This window comes from Geotrypetes seraphini, chromosome 3, assembly GCF_902459505.1.
Source record: "Geotrypetes seraphini chromosome 3, aGeoSer1.1, whole genome shotgun sequence".
NCBI lineage: Eukaryota > Metazoa > Chordata > Amphibia > Gymnophiona > Dermophiidae > Geotrypetes > Geotrypetes seraphini.
Window position 1 is genome coordinate 232,321,677 of NC_047086.1, and position 18,884 is coordinate 232,340,560.

At 41.5% G+C, this 18,884-nt stretch overlaps 1 protein-coding gene across 10 annotated transcripts in view; it reads left to right on the forward strand.

Annotated features, from left to right (window-relative positions):
• LAMA2 (laminin subunit alpha 2) overlaps positions 1–18,884 on the forward strand; it is a 1,204,230-nt gene that overhangs the window by 292,173 nt on the left and 893,173 nt on the right. For all 10 annotated transcript variants that reach the window (XM_033936921.1, XM_033936924.1, XM_033936922.1 and 7 more), the window contains exon 3: positions 7,790–7,902. In XM_033936921.1, the coding sequence (XP_033792812.1) occupies positions 7,790–7,902 (113 nt within the window). The remainder of the gene's footprint in view (positions 1–7,789; positions 7,903–18,884) is intronic.

An 18,884-nucleotide genomic window follows, 5' to 3' on the forward strand; every position in this document is an offset into this window, starting at 1 on the left:
CCAAGCGTATACTTTATCAGAGACACCTATTGCGTCCAAGATTTGCAGAAGGATATTGTGATCAACTAGGTCAAAGGCTGCGGTCAGGTCTAATTGTATAAGGAGCATTTTTTTCCCTGTGCTGAGGTGTTGTCTGATTGTGTCCATAAGGGAGGCTAGGAGAGTTTCTGTGCTGAAATTGGATCTGAAGCCAGATTGCGTGGGGTGGAGTATGTTATGGTCATCCAGATAATTAGTGAGTTGTTTGGCCACTAGGCCTTCTGTAAGTTTGACGTATAGCGGTATTGAGGCAATAGGTCTGAAGTTGGAGGGTTGGTCTGGTGGTCCTTTTGGATCTTTTTGGATTGGAGTGATGATGATTTTGCTGAGTACAGTGGGGAAAATGCCATCCGTGAGCGTGGATTGAATCCATTGTAGAAGTAGTGTTCGGAATTTTACACTGGAGGTGGTAAGGAGGTAAGAAGGGCAGTGGTTGTAGTCACAGGAGGCGTGGCTGTATTTTTTGTAGAGGTTATTGAACTCGGGCCATTGTATGTTGGTGAATTGAGACCAAGTTCTGTCTGCTGCGGTTGAATCTTTTTCTGTGGGGTGAGTTGTGATTATGCTTAGGTGGGATGGGGTAGAATCGAGGGTGGCTCTGGCATTGATAATTTTGTTCTTGAAGTGATCAGCTAAGAGGTAGCTGATGGGGGTCGGGTATTGTTTGTGGTTGTGTAGGGTTTGGTGTCTGTCAGATCTTTTAAGATTTGGAAATGTTTTTTGGTGTCTTGGGTTTCTGTGCCTATAAGATTTGAGTAATGAGTTTTCCTTTTGTCTTTTAGTAGTCGTTTGTATTGTTTGATGATGTTTTTCCAAGCAGTTTTTGTTTGTTCTAGGTTTGTTTTTCTCCATTTTCTTTCTAATCTTCTACATTGTCTCTTGAGTTGGAGCAGTTCATTGTCAAACCATGGGTCTAATCTTCTGCTGGTTCTGGTTTTGGTTTGTAGTGGGGCTAATTCATCAAGGATGTTGGTGGACATATGTTTCCAGTGAGAGATGAAGTTTTTTGGGTCTTGGTCTTGGAGTGATTCATCTACTTTTGACCAGAAGGTGGTTGGTTCGATATATTTGCGTGAGGTATATGTTCTTTTTATGTTAGATTGAGGTGTGGTTTTGGTCTTGTTCCAATTGATTTTGAAGTTGTAGGTGAAGTGGTCTGACCAAAGCGATGGGGACCAGGTACCTTTGGGGGTTTGAATTACTGGGGTGGATCGTTGGTGCGTCATGAATGCTGCAATGTCCAGTTGATGACCTTTTTCATGTGTGGTTTGTGGGTTTAGGATTTGGAAGGACAGGGCATTGAGGAAGGATAGACAGTTTTTTGCTGGTGTGGAAGTTGGGTCATCTAGGTGAAGATTTAGGTCTCCTAGGATAAGGTTGTATTCCGCAGTTAAGGAGTTTTGGTAAATGAAGTTTTCAAATTCCGGTCTCGCTGTGGTCCAGTTGCCTGGTGTTATATAGCAGAGCATGCAGTTTAATGAGTTATTTAGAGTAGTGCTTGTGAGATGGCAGGCGAGAAAGTCCATTTGTGGGGTGGATGTTTTTTCTAGTATGTTTAGGGTAAGGGAGTCCTTGGTTATTATTGCTAGACCTCCTCCTCTTTTTTTTCTCTGCAGGTCACTGATATTTTGTACCCCTGAGGGCATACCTCGGTTATTCTAGGGTCTGTGTCTGAGGTTAGCCAGGTTTCTGTGAGGAAGAGACAGTCTAGGTTTTCTGTTGTTATCCAGTTTTTTATATGGTCTGTTTTGGGTCCTATGGCTCTGATGTTTACATATGCACAGTTTATGGAAGTGATGTCTGCTTGCTGACTGTGTTCCGTTTCAGGGTAGATGAGAGTTTTGGGATGATGTTGGGGTTTGGTTTTGTGGTGTGCAGGTCTTCTACTCCATGTTATGGTGATAGGGTATTGAGTGTTTGGGTGGTGGTTCGAGTTTCCTGTTGTGAGGGGTCTCCTGTTGAGGTTCTGGATGTTGGTTGCATAGGAACTTGCGGGAAAAGTGGGTAGGTTGGGAAAGAAAGCTGTGTTGGGAAAGAAAGCTGGTGTGGCTATCCTGGTCAATAGGAAATGCTCTGCTTTATTTGGTAAGGCTACTGCTGACCCACTGGGAAGATGGATTCATATTGATATGATCTCAGGAAAAGATGCCCTGAAGCTTATTAACATATATGCCCCTAATAATAATCAGGCTGATATTTTTTTTTAAGAAACTCAACAAATGATTCTGTCATTGGCTTCAACTAATTTAATTGTGGCTGGTGCCTTCAATGCTGTCATGGACCCATTGTTAGACAAGCAACCTAGTAAACAACTCAGGTCTCTAGGATTAGATAATTTGGTAAACTCGTGTGGATTAAAAGATATTTGGAGGTTGTTTCATTTTAATGCTTGGGAGTTTTCTTTTTGTTCCCAAGTTCAATCATTCTCAAGAATCAATTATGTTTTTGTTTAAGATAACTTAACACACCAGGTTATAAATCTAGTATAGATCCGATCCTTCTGATTTCCTCTCAGCTGGCTAGGAAAGATTTGTGTTCTCAGCGAGCTTTGTATTATGGAAACTCGAATAAAGCAGTAAAAGTGTTAGCTAATTACCTTAAAGCTAAAAAAAGAAAAGTTAAAATAGTGGCTATTAAAGATGAGAAGGGGGAAACTCATTCTCAAATTGGAAATATCTTACAATATTTTGAAATATTATAAAGCTTTATACCCCTCTGAGTTTTATTCAGAAAAGGACGTTCAAGGTTTGGAATTTTTAAAACAGATTCAGAGACCAAACTTCCCGAGCATTGAAAAGGAATCTTGATGCTCCTATATCACTTCAAGAACTTCAAACAGCGTTGAAGTCCCTCAGAGCTGGATCCACTCCGGGTGGTGTTGGATTCACGGTGGTGTTTTACAAATCATTTCAAAATACACTTTCTACCCCATCTTTTAAATTTATATCAGTCACAACTAACTGAAGGTTGTATTTTAGGTTCTATGGCTGAATCTCTAACCATAGTTTTGCCAAAGCCAACTAGAGATCCCATGTTGATTTTGAACTACAGGCCTATCTCGTTAATCAATGTGGATGGAAAACTTTTGGCTAAGTTATTGGCTCTAAGATTAGCCAAAGCTCTTCCTTATAAGATTGGATTGCACCAGACTGGTTTTGTTGCTCACAGACATTCATCTGATAACACTAGACTGGCATTTCACATGTTAAATTTGTCAAAAAATATGTATGATCCGGCTTTCTATGTCTCTTTGGATGCAGAGAAGGCCTTTGATCATGTGGAGTGGACTTTTGTGTATCAAGCAATGGATTGATTTTGTATAGGATCTGGATTTATACAAATGATTCAAACCTTGTATAGCTCCCCTTCTGCCAGATTATCTATTAATAATACTTTCTCAGAGTGGGGAGGGGGAGTTAGACAGGGCTGTCCCTTGTCTCCTTTGCTTTTTGATATTGTTATGGAACCCTTGATACTGGATAGATGGCAGGTGAAGGAGATACAGGGAATTCCTTATGCAGGTCGGGAGTTTAAGATCTCTGCTTATGTAGATGATATCTTGCTTCAGTTGAAAAATCCTGAATCTATCATTCTGCATTTACTGGAATTGATTGATAGATTTGGAAAATTTTCTGTATATAAAATAAATTGGAGTAAATCAAAGGTCTTGCCACTTAGGGCTCCTTTTATCAAGTCACGCTAGCGGTTTAACGTGCGTAATAGCGCGCGTTAAACCTCCGGCCATGCTAGCTGCTAACGCCTGCCTTGAGCAGGCGGTAGTTTTTTGGCCAGCGTGGGGGTTAGTGCGTGATTAAAGGTTGCGTGCGCTAATCCCACTAGTGCGGCTTGATAAAAGGAGCCCTTAATGTACATTGTACAAAAGGATTATTTGAATCATTCCCATTCTTTTGGAAGGAAGAGGGTATAAAATATTTACTGTATTTTTCTGACCATAAAACACACTTTTTCCACTTCCCAAAAGGGGGTGCTTCTTATGGAACAAATACACTGCACTCCCCCACCCCAGTACCTTTTTTAGTGTTGGTCCAGCGTAGTCTCCGGGATGGCTGCCTGTGTCTTTAGAAGAGTGACGCAGGAGCATGACCTGTGTACTTCCTGCCTGGTCCCACGCCGCTCTGTGATTGGTTGCAGTCAGTTACTGCTTTTATCATGCAGCAGGGTATGTACTGGATCCTTCCTGAGGTTTTGGAACATCTTCCGGATTGGCTTTAGCTAGAATGGAAAATGATGTCCTCATTGAGATTGTGTCATGTTTTGAGTATTAAATTACCACATATTTATAAGTACAATAGCATTCTTTTGTCTACATGGAAAACCTTACAATTCATAAATAATTTAACATCTGAGCCGATACAACAGACTACATGTCAGTCCCTGTGGTTGAATTCTAAGATTCAGATTGGCAGGTCTAAGATCCTCTGGAAGCATTGGATGCAGGCAGGTACGTTAGAGGATGTGATATCTAATGGGAAAATGCTTGATTTTTCACAACTGCAACAATCATTCGGTATTCCAAAATCTCAAACATATAAATAGTTGCAGTTGAAGCAGGCCATTCAGAAAGGGTTCCCTGATTGGCAAAATCTCAAAAATCAGTATAGCTTGTCATTCTTATGTTTCCAGACTGATTTCCTAGGACATCAGGCTGTCAAGTGATATAAATTAATTTTTGAATTTATGAATTAAAAAAACCTCTTTAAAAGATATTTGGATCATTGAGATTAAGCAACAAATTTCTGTTATTCAATGGCCACAAATCTGGTCCTGGAGAATGAGATGTACAGCATCAGCATCAATGATGGGGGAGGGAGGGAAGGGGACTGGGTGCTGAGCTTGGCAGGGAGAGGCTGGGCGCAGGGGGTAGGGAGTTGGGAAGGCAGGGAGGACAGATGCTAACGAATTTGGGAAAGACAGATACTGCACTTATTGGGAGAGGGTTGGGAAGGACAAATACACGGGTTGGGGGGTAGGAAAGGAGGAAAAGAGAGATGCTGCATAGGTGGAGTAGTGGGAAGGGGGAGAAAGAAATGCTGCCGGTGGGGGAAGGAAAAAGAATAGAGAATTGTTGGATATAGGTGTGTGGTGTGAGAGGGAAACAGAGATGATGTATATGGGGAAAGGAAGAAAGAGGGAGAAATGTTGGACATGATAATGGTGGAGAGGAGGGAGGCAGAAATGTTACACTGGGAGGGAGGAGAGATGACCCAAAGAAGGGAGAGATTTCAGACTACTGGAATCGGAAGGAGAGAGAGAGATGCCAAACCACAGAATGGAAGGGAAGGCGAGGAGAGAGAGATGCCAGACCACAGAAAGGAGAGGGGAGAGATGTTATTCCTTGGGAAGAGGGAGGGAAGGAGAGAGAGATACCAGACCATGGGAGAGGAGAGAGATTCCAGGCTATGGGATGGAGAGGAGAAAGATGCCAGACCATATGAGGGGTGAAGGGGGAAGACAGAGATGTTTGACCATAGGTGAGGGATGAGACGGTGCATAGGGATGGAGGGGAAGGGGAGGCAAAGGGAGGAGATAGTGCACAGCAATGGGTGTGACAGGGAAGAGATAAGAAAAACTGTTCCTTATGAATAGATGGGAATAGAGAGAAGAAAAAGGAGATGGTACAAATGGATAGATGGGAAGGGAAGGTATGGAAAAGTAGATTCTGAGAAGAAAGCAAAAAATGAAAGAAAATAGAATGTTAAAAGTTAATGCTAAAAGATGAATGTATGGAAGCAAGTGGAGAGAAAAACAGCAAATGGATAAGGTGCCCTGGATACACAGTTAAGAGCACAGACAGAAGGAAGTGCAGCCTGAGACTGGGAAAGATGGTTTGAAAACCAAAATCACCAGGCAACAAAGGTAGGGGAAATGATTTTATTTTCAATTTAGTGATTGAATTGTGTCAGTTTTGAGAAAATATATCTGCTGTCTATATTTTGCACTGTTCAGGAAGAAATGCATCTGTTTCTATTTCTCTGGGGGTTGTACTGCTTGCAGAGTCTTGCATCTCAGGGTTTTGTTTGTATATATTAGTACTTTAGTTGCTGTTCCTGTATTTGTATAGGGGTTATCTATGTTCTGCATGTGTGACCAAGGCCAGGTGTTCCGGTAGAAATGAATGTTGAGAAACATACAGTGTGCTTTGCGTAGTTTAATTTTGTGGTTAACCATTATGTATTGCTAATAAGATTATATTGTGTGTATATATGAAAAATGAATGGAAAAAATGATATTACAATTAGTACTATTATGGGGGTGGGGTCTGGGGTGGAGCTTGGGCGGGGTCTGTGACGGAGTTTGCGGTGCCCCCCAAACAAAAAAGCCATCTCCTTAACTGCCATCCCTTTGCTATCTGTGATTTATCATGTGTGTATGTGTGAGCAGTGGGAACACATGTTAAGACCTTGCTAAGGTCATTCAGATTCTTACCCATACCTTACATGCTGCAGTATGTGCAGAACGTTGGCCATCAGGCCTCTACCAGGAGGTTGCTCTCTTCCTAGAAAATTTTGCACTTCCTCCCTCCCATGTTGATCATGTATGACTAGGGCCCACTAAAGGCCGCTAGGTTATGTGGGACCATATACATGCTGCCACAGCTTCGGGTGGCTCATTGTGCCAGGCTATGTAAGCGGTGGCCAGCTCGCTATTTACATGGGCGATAAACACATGTATCTATTGAAAAATGGTGACATCTACACATGCAATTTGCAGGGAGTGGGGATACATGTGCATCTCCATTTTGCATACCTTTTTCTTTTCCATAACACATGTATCCTGTTTCAGGATATTTAAACACATGTGTTCTGTACATGAATTTATTTCAATTTGTGTATTCCAGGAGTGACTGCTATATCAGACCTTCATATGCAGACCTGCTATAATAATGGACTCAATATATACATGGCTACTGCCATGTGTATTTTAAGACACATAGAAATCTAAAGCAGGGCTGAAAATATCAAAATAAAGATTTCAAGATAAATTTTAAAAATGTATAACTTATAAGCTTTCTGGAAGTGGCAAAGCCAGGACAGATTTTTTTTTTTTTTAAAGTTAACTAGACAACAGAAATGCAAACACCACCTCCAAGATTCCTGTCATTCATATGTGCTCTTGCTGTTGACTGAATGGGCCTGATTGCAAAGGAGAGGGACCATGATCCAAGCAGGCCCACCTGTGACCCTGGGACTATGAAATGACTAGTGTACCTGGCTGAAGCTCGCCTTGAGCTACTACTGAAAGGCAAACGAAAAATCCAAGTATAATTTTAAAAGCCTTTGTTTGCAAATATAATTTTCCTTGATATGCAAGCTGAACTCTCCCAACTTTAAAAACCCTTAAGGCGATGAAAGTAACTGATTTCAGTCATTCCTTCTTTAAAAGTGGTTTATTTATTTTAATGCTAGATTTCAAAAATATTGAATTTTTCTGTAGAGCTACATGGACTTTGATTTTAGTTTCAAAAATATAATTGAACTCCTATCTAGAGGGTTAAAAACATTGGCAGAAGTAGTTCTGGTTTCTGAGTTTCTTTCTGTGCTAGTGTGACTTTGACATCCCTGATATGCCAAAAACCTCTTTTTTTTTTTTTAACTGTGTGGGCTAAGTTAAAAATGTTAAGGCCAAAAGCACTGCGGCTTTCTTAAAATAAAGTATGCATGACCTGTAATGTATATAACATGACACCTTTTCTACCATCGTTTGCAACAAATCTTTTTTCCATCAACAGTGCGCCATCCAATAACAAATGCGATTGATGGGAAGAACTACTGGTGGCAAAGTCCAAGTATCCAGAATGGGATGAAGTATCATTTTATCACCATCACACTTGATCTCCAACAGGTACTGAGCCCTTTTCAACCTGCCATCCATTGTTTTCACTTAACGCATGTTCCCCCTGCCTTCCTCCACTCTCTGAACTGGAAAGAGTTGATCCCATTTCTGGACCACCCTATACTTCCACTGTTCCCTCTAAGTTGGGCAGGGCCCCTCCAACTTCATTGCTGCCAGTGGGGGGCAATACTTTAGTATTGTGTCTTCCATCCCTAGGGACAAGCAGATACCCTGGAGTCCTGCAGAGCTTGCTTGTCTCTCAGTATTAAAAATGTGATAGTGAACCAGTGCCTCCTATTGGCAGGACTATAGATGGGGGACTCCTGCTCAGCTTAGAAAAAACAGTGTCTGCTTCCAGTGCCTGAAAGTTACACCAATGTCTCTTGAGGCAATACCAATTCAGGATTTACACTTCTTTCTCAGTGGCATTTTTTTTTTTGCTCCTGAAAGACTTTTTTCCTGATTTATTATGTACTAGTCGTTAAGCCCGTTACATTAACGGGTGCTAGAATTTATGTCTGTCTGTATTTTTCTTTCTGTCTCTTTCCTCCCTCCATTTCCCTGTGTAGCTCTGTCTCTGCTTTCTTCCTCAGTCTGCACTCTCAAGCTGTAACATTACTGCTTAGCTTTTTCTCCCTGCAAGCATCTCTGCTCTCTTTCTCATCCCCAGTCTCTTTGCTATTTTTCTCTTCTTGCAGGGGTCTCTGCTCTCCTTTCTCTATATGTTCCTGATTCCTGCAAACTTCTGTTTTCTCTGTATGCTCTTGATCCTGTGTTTCCCTGTAGGTGTCTTTTCCCTTTTTTTTTTTTTTTTTTTTTATTCCTTCTTCATGTATGGTTGATTTATTAAAAGTTTTTTTATTTTTCCTATTTGTTGCATGCCTGTCTCCTTGGCTGCTGTATGTTTCTAATTTTTTGCTTTGTGTGTTTGTTTGTGTTTTTTTGCTGATTGTCTACTTGGTCGCTGTCAGTCTGTCTGTCTCATTGGCTGCTGTATGTCTGTATGCCTTTTTTTTCAGTCTAACTCCTTGGCCACTGTATGTCTGGAAGGTTTTTTTTCCTGAATTTATCCTTGGGCATTGTAATTTTTATTTTTTTTCTGTTTGTCTCCTTGGCTGTTTGTATTTTTTTGCTGTCTCTCTGTCTGTCTACTTGGACGCTGTATGTAAGTATGTCTGTCTCCTTGGCTGCTGTATGTCTGTTTGTCATTTTTTTTCCTGTGTCTCTCTCTCCTTGTCCTCTGTGTTTTGTTATTTTTTTCAATCTGTCTCTTTAGCCCCCTGTCCTTCTGTGAGTGTCTGTGTCACTCTCTCTCCTTGTCCTCTGTGTTTTGTTATTTTTTCAATCTGTGTCTTTAGCCCCCTGTCCTTCTGTGACTGTCTGTGTGTCTCTCTCTACTTGTGCACTGTTGTTTGTTTGTTTTTTTCAATCTCTCTTTAGCTCCTGATCCCCTCTCACTGACCCTTGCGCGACTGCATGTAATTCCGGTTAGGTTTCCATGGCAACCCTGCTCGCGGGTCTGTGAGTGTAGGGCCGTTTTGTCGGGTCTGGCGGCGCCGGGTTGGGAAGAGTCCTGGCTCCTTTTTTGGTTTGGGCCCGTGCAGAGGGGCTCAACAGCGCACAACCACCTTTCCTTCCCTCCCTCCATCAGGTGCTGTGCAGCTCCACCAATGTTAAAAGCAGCCGCTTCGAAATCGGAGCCCTGCCACTGCCGTAGCACTTTCCCCTCTGCCTTGGTCCCGCCCCTTCTCTGACATATGGGACCGCGGCAGAGGGAACGTGTTACGGTGGCGGCAGGGCTCCAATTTCAAAGCAGCTGCTTTTAACATAGGCGGAGCTGAACTGTACCTGATGGAGGAAGAGAAGGAACGGTGGGGCAAATTTGGTCAACGGCAGGAATTGTTTGGCGGACCAAGCACCGTGAAACCGTGAGGAAGGCCGCCGCAGCCTCGCAGCTAGGTAGGGGGACAACAATGGCGCTTATGCTCAAGCCCCCGCCGCAGCTCCTCTCTCGATCCTGGTGCGGTTCGAGAGAGGATTCGTGGCGGCGGCTTGAGCATAAGCGCGATTGTTGTCCAAGTTGCCGAGTTTGGTGACGTAAACCTGCGCATGCGCACTAAAAAAAACCCGACGGATCAGGGAACACGTTTTTTTTAGTGCGCATGCGCGTCCTACCATTTTATTATATTAGATTATCATAATGACTAGATGGACCCACGGTCTGATCCGGTGTGGGCATTTCTTATGTTCTTATGAAAAGCGTATGCAGCGCTGTACATTTTGACATTTATAGACAGTCCCTTCTTGGAAGAGTTTTGAAAGATCACACCCCATGGGGGTCTTTTGCTAAGGTGCACTAGCCAATTTAGTGCACGCTAAATGCTAATGCGCCCATTATATTCTATGGATGCGTTAGCATTTAGCGCGCCTTAGTTAAAGACCCCCCATGTGAATAGAATGCATTTGAAAGGACTATATTTTACTTATTTAATGGGATTTATTAATCACCTTTATAAAGAGTCACCCATGTCATATCGTTTAAAAGAAGATTGGAGAAATTGGGGCTCTTTTCTCTGGAGACTTAGAGGGGACATGATAGAGACTTACAAGATCATGAAGGGCATGGAGTAAGTGGAGAGGGACAGATTCTTCAAACGTTCAAAACCTACATGAACGAGAGGGCATTCGGAAAAATTAAGAGGGGACAGATTCAGAATCAATGCTAGGAAGTTCTTCTTCACCCAAAGGGTGGTGAACACCTGGAATGTGCTTCCAGAGGGTGTGATAGGACAGATTACGGTTTTTGGGTTCAAGAAAGGATTAGATAATTTCCTGAAGGAAAAGAGGATAGAAGGATATAGATAGAGGATCACTATGCAGGTCCTGGACCTGATGGGCCATCGTGTGAGCGGACTGCTGGGCGTGATGGACCTCTGGTCTGAACTGGCAGAGGCACTGCTTATGACTTGTTTAGCACATACATATTTGCTATATATCTGCTAGGCAATATTCAAAATGATTAGAGCTTGTCTGTGGCTAACTGCTGATATTCAGTGGCACTTAACCGTCTAGTGCAGGGATAGGCAATTCCGGTCCTCGAGAGCCGGAGCCAGGTCAGGTTTTCAGGATCTCCACCATGAATATGTATGAGATGGATTTGCATGCACTGCCTCCTTGAGATGCAAATCTATCTTGTGCATATGTATTGTGGATTCCCTGAAAACCTGACCTGGCTCCGGCTCTCGAGGACCGGAATTGCCTACCCCTGGTCTAGTGTCTGCTCTGAAGCCGGCTGATTGGTGGACATTACTGCAGATGGGCAGACTAGATGGGCCATTTGGCTTTTATCTGCCATCATGTTTTTATGTTCTGGGGGTCAAGTTAGCACTTATACAGTTAAGTGCCAATATTCAGCCCTTCACTGCATGGGATAACCACTTAAACTGGGCTGCATAAATATAGCAGGCCTATTTGGTTCAGTTTATGTAGTCAGGGGCTGAATATCGCACATAACCTAAAACCAGATATTCAGTGCCAGTGCCTGGACTTTGCTAGCATTGAATATCTTAGCCAGGGAAATGCTGACCGCTGCCAGCTGAGTATAGGCCAGCAGGCATAATACTTAATCTGTCTTAATCTGTAACCAACACCAAACTATTTTGCTTTATCTTCTTGTACTACAGTGTGTATTCGGATTTATTGCATTAATGCTGTCTTACTTGCTCTGTTCATAAGGTAGTGTAGATGCCACGGTAGTCCCCTTTGATATATGGCAATAAAGACCCAGAAGCAAAGTTGTAGGTGAGAACTGTTTCTTACTTTAAGAAACTCCAAGGCATCACCTGCAACTTGTTTGATGATCTTTATTTCTCTCTGGACTTAGAGATGGATCCTCATCAATTTTTCAAACCATTCACATCTCTGATCTTAAGGGGATTGATCCACTAGGCTGTTTCCCCATAGAAAGAATGAGAACAAAGCAGTCTACATTAGCTGCTAGCAGTCTTCATCAAAGGGGCCCATGTACAGTAATGCTAAAACTGGCAGATATGGGCCATTTTAAAAAGGTCTTCCTTGTATATACATTGTGCTACATGTGGAAACAGGCTTTTCTAAATGTACACATCTATATATGGGCGTGTAAATACAATAACACACATACACTTCTTCATAAGGATTCTCTATATGCATTATGTAAAATGTGCACATACATGTGTAGAGTATGTGCACACATTTATGCCAGCCTTGAAGGAGGCACAAATTAACGTGTTTGCATTTGCATGCATTCTGGATGCTTAATTTAGGGGTCCTTTTATTAAGGTACGCTAACTGATTTAGCACACGCTAAATGCTAAGACGCCCATAGGATATAATGGATGCCTTAGCATTTAGCGTGTGCTAATCTTTAGCGCAAGCTAAATTGGTTAGCACATCTTAATGAAAGGACCTCTTATAAAGGTGTAAAGGTACTTATGTTGCATTTATACCATTAGAATCTTCAACACCAGCATTCCAATGTCAGCAAGGTTTTGAATTCACTGTACTACAGATACAGGGACTGTCATACATTGATTATTCAGAGATAAGAAAGAATCACTCCGGCCTCCATATATATATCAGAAACTAATGGTCATAGGTCTGTTTCTTTTTCGATTTTTAAAGAATACATATACATGTAAAATTGTATCAGTTCTGTCTAGATCCATTTTTTTATGAGAAAAAAAAGAAGTGCTACTTAGCTTTCATTACAACTGTGCCCCCAAACACTGACACGACTGTGTTTTGAGCAAATGCTCTGCCTCAGAGAGAGTAAATTAAACCTGTTATTTTTTTAAAAACATCCCACCTTGTTCCAAAATATGATAAAACGTCTTTTGTGGCCCACAACTTGCTCAGTCAACAGTATGACAAGAATGACGCCTCTACTCTTAAACAAACTTGTTCTCCAAATTCACCAATCAGAAAAGTGTCTGATTGCTGGTATTATTAGCCTATCACAAAAAAAAGTGAGCCCTTCATTCAAACCCTCTGATTAGAGCAGGGGTAGGGAACTCCGGTCCTCTAGAGCCGTATTCCAGTCGGGTTTTCAGGATTTCCCCAATGAATATGCATTGAAAGCAGTGCATGCAAATAGATCTCATGCATATTCATTGCGGAAATCCTGAAAACCCGACTGGAATACGGCTCTCGAGGACCGGAGTTCCCTACCCCTGGATTAGAGAGTCTTCAATTTGTGGATCCAGCATTTTTCTCTGAAATTCAGACATTTCAAATGGCGTGTCCCCCCCCTCCTCAGAAGGAAGGCTTGATTTCCTTTATTACTCTCAACCTAATGTTCTCCACAGAATGTATGGCGCTGTGCCAATGTGCTATCAAAGGAGCCGTTTCATCACTCATTCAAATTTTACTTTTATGTTTGAATCGGGCGAAGGTCAATAGGTCTCGCTGTTCTGCCCACATAAACTAATAGACATGGGCAGAGGAGGATATAAATAACAAAAGAAGGATCACATATTGTGTTGGGACTTGCTATCATGTTGGCACCAACTACAGTGGTCACACAGACTGTGTCCCACAGTGTTCTTCAAATTGCCTGCAATCGTCTGCTTAAAATGTTCTCCCAAGTCCACTCCTGTTTTATAGGCTATAAGTGGAAATTCTGAAAAAGAGCAGTGCATAGATAACACTAAGATTGAAAGTCATGGAATACCCATCATATAGGGCAAAACACATGTCAGTCTATCCCAGTGGTCTCAAACTCAAACCCTTTGCAGGGCCACATTTTGGATTTGTAGGTCCTTGGAGGGCCTCAGAAAAAAATAGTTAATGTCTTATTAAAGAAATGATAATTTTACATGAGGTAAAACTCTTTATAGTTGATAAATCTTTCCTTTTGGCTAAGTCTTAATAATAATATTGTCATTTATAGCTAAAAAGACATATGATCAAGAAACTGTTTTATTTTACTTTTGTGATTATGATAAACATACCGAGGGCCTCAAAATAGTACCTGGCGGCAGCATGTGGCCCCCGGGCCGTGAGTTTGAGACCACTGGTCTATCCAATTCTTCCCAAATATGGTATTCTAACAGCCATTCTTGAAGAATATATGTTGCCTATATCTGAGCTTTATTAACAGTAAATAATGGATATCCTTTAGCTTGAAATCATTGAGGGCCAGATTCTATATATTGTGCTTAAAATATCAGCGCCAACTAGAACAGTGTATCGCAAAGTGCACCGCGGCGAGAGTCAGGGTGTGCCACAAGATGCCGCCGCGGAGTAGAGGTGCCAGCTGGCTACTTATAGGAAGTGCCTCATGCAGCGAGAGGTACGTCCTGTAGGCAGTCAGTCGGCACCTCTACTCCCAGGGTTAGCAAGTTTAGGGCCTCCATGCCTGCGCGGACATCAACATATGCGCATAACGTCATCACATCAACGTCTGCGCATGTCCAATGGCTCTCCAGCCCTGACCCTGAGTATAGTGTGCCACGGCTTCAAAAAGTTTGCGACAAACTGAACTAGAACAATGCTTGAACCATTCTACAAGATACATGCACCTTTTATAGAATTGACCATAGTTCTGCTGATCAGGCATTTAGGGCTGGTTTTAGCTGGTCTATATGTCTGTGCCTAAGTTATGCGTGTGGCCAGGCATATCCTATAGCAATGCACCTTTCAGGAATGCCCCCAATTTACCCAAGGCCATGCCCCCTTTTGAAATGCATGCACTGCAATTGATGTATACTTTTTACAGAATCGTGCTTTCTCAGTTATGTGCGTAACTTTAATTCAAAATAAAGACACCAAGAGCATTGTAACCTTGTTTTATGATAATTAACAGAGAGTGTACAGTCAGTTTTGTGAGACTTTGCTCCTAACAAACCATTCGAAGCAAAAAGGGACTTTGTGATTCTAAGACCCCTGACGCAGGCTTCATGTCAAAACACAGGCCGTGTCGAGTCACACTTATTAAATTCAACGTTGTCCCTTTTCTTCAGGCTGCTTGTGCTGTTTTGTTTACGTGCATTGCTCTCTTTGCATTTATTTGGGCCCTCTCTGTTTTTTGGTCGTAACTTTTAATTTGTCACAATTTGCATCAATTATCAGCACCAATTGCCAATTTCAGCATCAATTAGGTCAATTAATCAATTACATTTTACACATTGGCTACATGCACCAATGTACACGTGCAACTTTATTTGCAATTTATAGAATTTGGGGGTGAGGCAGTTGATGGGCCTGGAGGTTAATATCCTCCTCACTACTACAGGTTTTTTTTTTGATCCATAGAAATTGACTTATTGGAAGGCTCCATTATATATGATAAGGATGATGACTATTGTAGCTCAGATAATTTTTCTGATCTGTATCTTTCCTAAAAACAGAAGTAGTCATTGATCCTCCAATATTGTTTATCAATAAATCCAGAAAAGGGATAGACATTTGGCCTCAAGTCCTGGTCAGTTGGCTCATTGATTTCAAGCTAGAGGATACCTGATATCTATTTGTTTTATTAGTAATTATTTACATTTTCACATAAACAAATAGACAGGAATAAAGCAATCTTCAATATAAATTTTAAAGCATAACACACTAATAACATGGAAATCAATATGGGGGGGTCAAATAAATAGTTTGTTAGATAATCCGGTGGCATTATCATAGGACACCATATTGTTTGGCATGTCAATGAGGGCTAAGAGCCAAATATCCTCTAATAATAATAAGCTTGTATTCATTATGACAGGGGTTGCCATACAACAGATTACAAATAATTGGAAAAATTGGGATAGGCTGCATTAAAGCTTTTGGTGGAACTCTTTGTGTCACATATTTAAAATGGAAAGGATAATTGCCATGCAGCAGGGAAATTTTAAGAAATTTCAGGTTATTTGGGAGCCATTAACAAGATACTGTAAAGATTGAAATTACTGTATAGAATAAATATTATTTTTTTTCCCTTTTGTTCATACACGTCCAGGGTGGGGTGGAGGGGGGGTGGGAATATTTTATGATTTCTTATGCTTATGAATAATTGTTGAGTATAAGGGAGGGGGGCTATTTGATGTGAGTTAGAATTTGATGATGTATTAGGTGATGTTAAAGTATGATGTTAAATGATTGTATTTTATGTTACACTTATTGTGAGTTTTAAAAATGAATAAAGATTTAAAAAACAAACAAACAAACAAAACACACTAATAACATATTACTTCTAGGCCATGTCTTGAGGGAAGTAAGAGAAAATTTTCAACAAACTAATTCTATTAAAAAATCCTAGGATTATCTATCCAATTATCAGCGTATAATTCTTTCATTGTCAATCTAAATATAATCAATAATTTCTCAAAACTCCTAAGAAAATTCTCCAACTGCAAAGAACACCAAAACACATAGGGCTCCTTTTATCAAGGTGCACTACGGGGGTTAGCACGTCGGACATTTCATCACGCGCTAACCCCCGCGACAAGCCAAAATACTAACGCATCGTCAATGGAGGCGTTAGCGACTAGCACGGCAGGCGGTTTAACGTGCGATATTCCGCACGTTAAACCCCTACTGTGCCTTGATAAAAGGACCTCATAGGCCCAGATTCTATAAACTGCACCAGTGGCGGCAGCTGCCTTAAAAACGTCCGCCAATTGTGTCTCAATACCATGACAGCGCTGTTTATAGAACTGCAGCTTTGGGAAAGGTAGGTGCCAGAAATGTAGGCCAGAGTTTTCAAGGCCTACATTAGGGTTACCATATTTTTCCAAATGGAAAATCCGGACCCCCTAGACACGCCCAGTTCCACCCCAATCCAGCCCTAACCCTGCCCCGCTGCCTGCTCTTGTTGCATGAGTGGATGCCCTCTTGCCCGATGCGATTTGTTGGAAGCTTTTCAAAACCCGGAAAAAGTGCTGGGTTTTGAAAAGCCGTCCGGACATGTCAGAAGAAATAGGAATGTCTGGTAACCCTACTACATTTCAGGCGCCTACTTTTCACGTGAATTGTGCCTTTACAATGCCGCTTCTGGTGTTACGTTAGGCATTGTAAAGTGCCTCCTTAGGCGCAATGTAGGTGCCCTTTTTTTAGGCGCCAGTAGGTATCTTGAATTTATTTTTTAAACCACTTTTAAACAGCGTTTTGCACTTAGGTGCCAGTAGGGCATCTACCAGCGTGTAAGTTAAGATGCCATTAATAGAATAAGGACTATAATCAAGTTCAATTTATTTGATATACCGCAAATATAAAACCAGGGTTAAAATCTAAGTGGTTTACAATATCGTAAAAAATAAATAAATAAGGGGGGGGGGAATACAGACCACACAAAATTACAGACTCTGCAGTAGACAAATGCAAACTCTATAGTCATTTACAAGAACATGAGGATAAGAAGAAGGGACTGATTACATTAAATTCTGGGGTATAGGAAAAAGGAAGAAGGGTAAAACATGAAAAGTTATAAGACATTTACAAGGATATTTTAAGCAAAATATCTAGTCTAGAGAGGGGGGATACCTCTCTAGACTTTAAAGCCAACACAGCTTTCCGTCTGAGCTGAGTGACCTTGGAAACATCAGGAAAAACATTTATCTTGGCACCTCAAAAACTCAGTGACAGGTCAAAAGCACGCGAGGACAAAGGCACGCCGACAACCGAGCGCAGACAACTGAGCGCAGGGCTTAATTGCGCTGAAGAAAACCCATATTTTAAAGGGCTCCGACGGGGGTGTGTGTGGGGGAACCTCCCCACTCTACTTAATAGGGATCGCGCTGCCTCAAGCTGCCGTGTTGGGGGGGGGTGTAACCCCCCATATTATACTGAAAACTTAACTTTTTCCCTAAAAAACAGGGAAAAAGTTGTTTCCAGTATAATGAGGGGGGTTACAACCCCGCAAACCCCCCACAATGCCAGCGCGATCTCTATTAAGTAAAGTGTGGGGGGGTTCCCCACCAACACCCCCCGTCGGAGCCCTTTAAAATACATTTTTTCTTTGGCGCGATGAAGTCCTGCGCTCAGTTGTCCGCACTCGGTTGTCAGCGTGCTTTTGTCCTCGCGCACTTTAGACTATGAACTGAAAAACTCTCATCTTTCTTTTTAAAGAAATTCCTTAAAACCAATGCTTTATCACTTTCATTAGTAAAAGTAACTAACAGAGTAGACCTAGATGTAATAACATCTTGGGAGTCTTCAAGAAAAGCAGATATTTTCAGCTGCTGTGTGCTTATGCTATAAAGTTTGGGGTCCTTTCACTAATCAGAGCGTGGCTTGCGCTATCCCTAGCATGGGTCTTTCTTGCATGCTAAGGCCACTTATAGTGCTGCTGGGAAATAGCCAATCTTTTTCTATGTCTACAATAATCGTCCCATGGGCGCGTGGCCATTACTGCGTAAATGCTTACCAACACCTATTTTGTAGGTGGTAAGAGTTCATGTACCAATCATATGCTATTTGGCTAGTGTGTAGCAGTTTGGCTGTGCTATGCGATTAGCACAGAACTGGCCTACTCTGCTTCTAGACCTGCCCCAGAGCTAAAAAAGTAAAAACGATTTTTTCATGTGTGGCTAGCGCACACACACCTAAAAACTGCCTGAGCGCACTTTGCAGTAGAACGTTTTAACCTGCAGTAAGCACTTGAATCTGCTGCTACTTATTTTCCCCCATATAACAGTATTTATTTATTTATTATTTACTATTAGGACATTATGGCTAAAACCCTCTGTCATAAAAGCATTGTGGACAATGAACAATGTGGCTATTCATGGCAACAGGGTAGAAATAAGGACTTGATTTCATATACTGGCATCCATTTTTAATTCATATTTGAAATTTTTCAGTGTGACCTCTCTTCATTCAAGCAGGGCTTTGTTTTACGCTCATGAAAAATGAAGGAAAAAGTAGAAAAAAAAAGATTCACTGCTTTGTAGTTTTTTTTATTCTTTTGCTCTGTTTTAACTGGTGTAAGAACAGCAAGATAGAAAATTGCCTTCTAAGCACTGCTG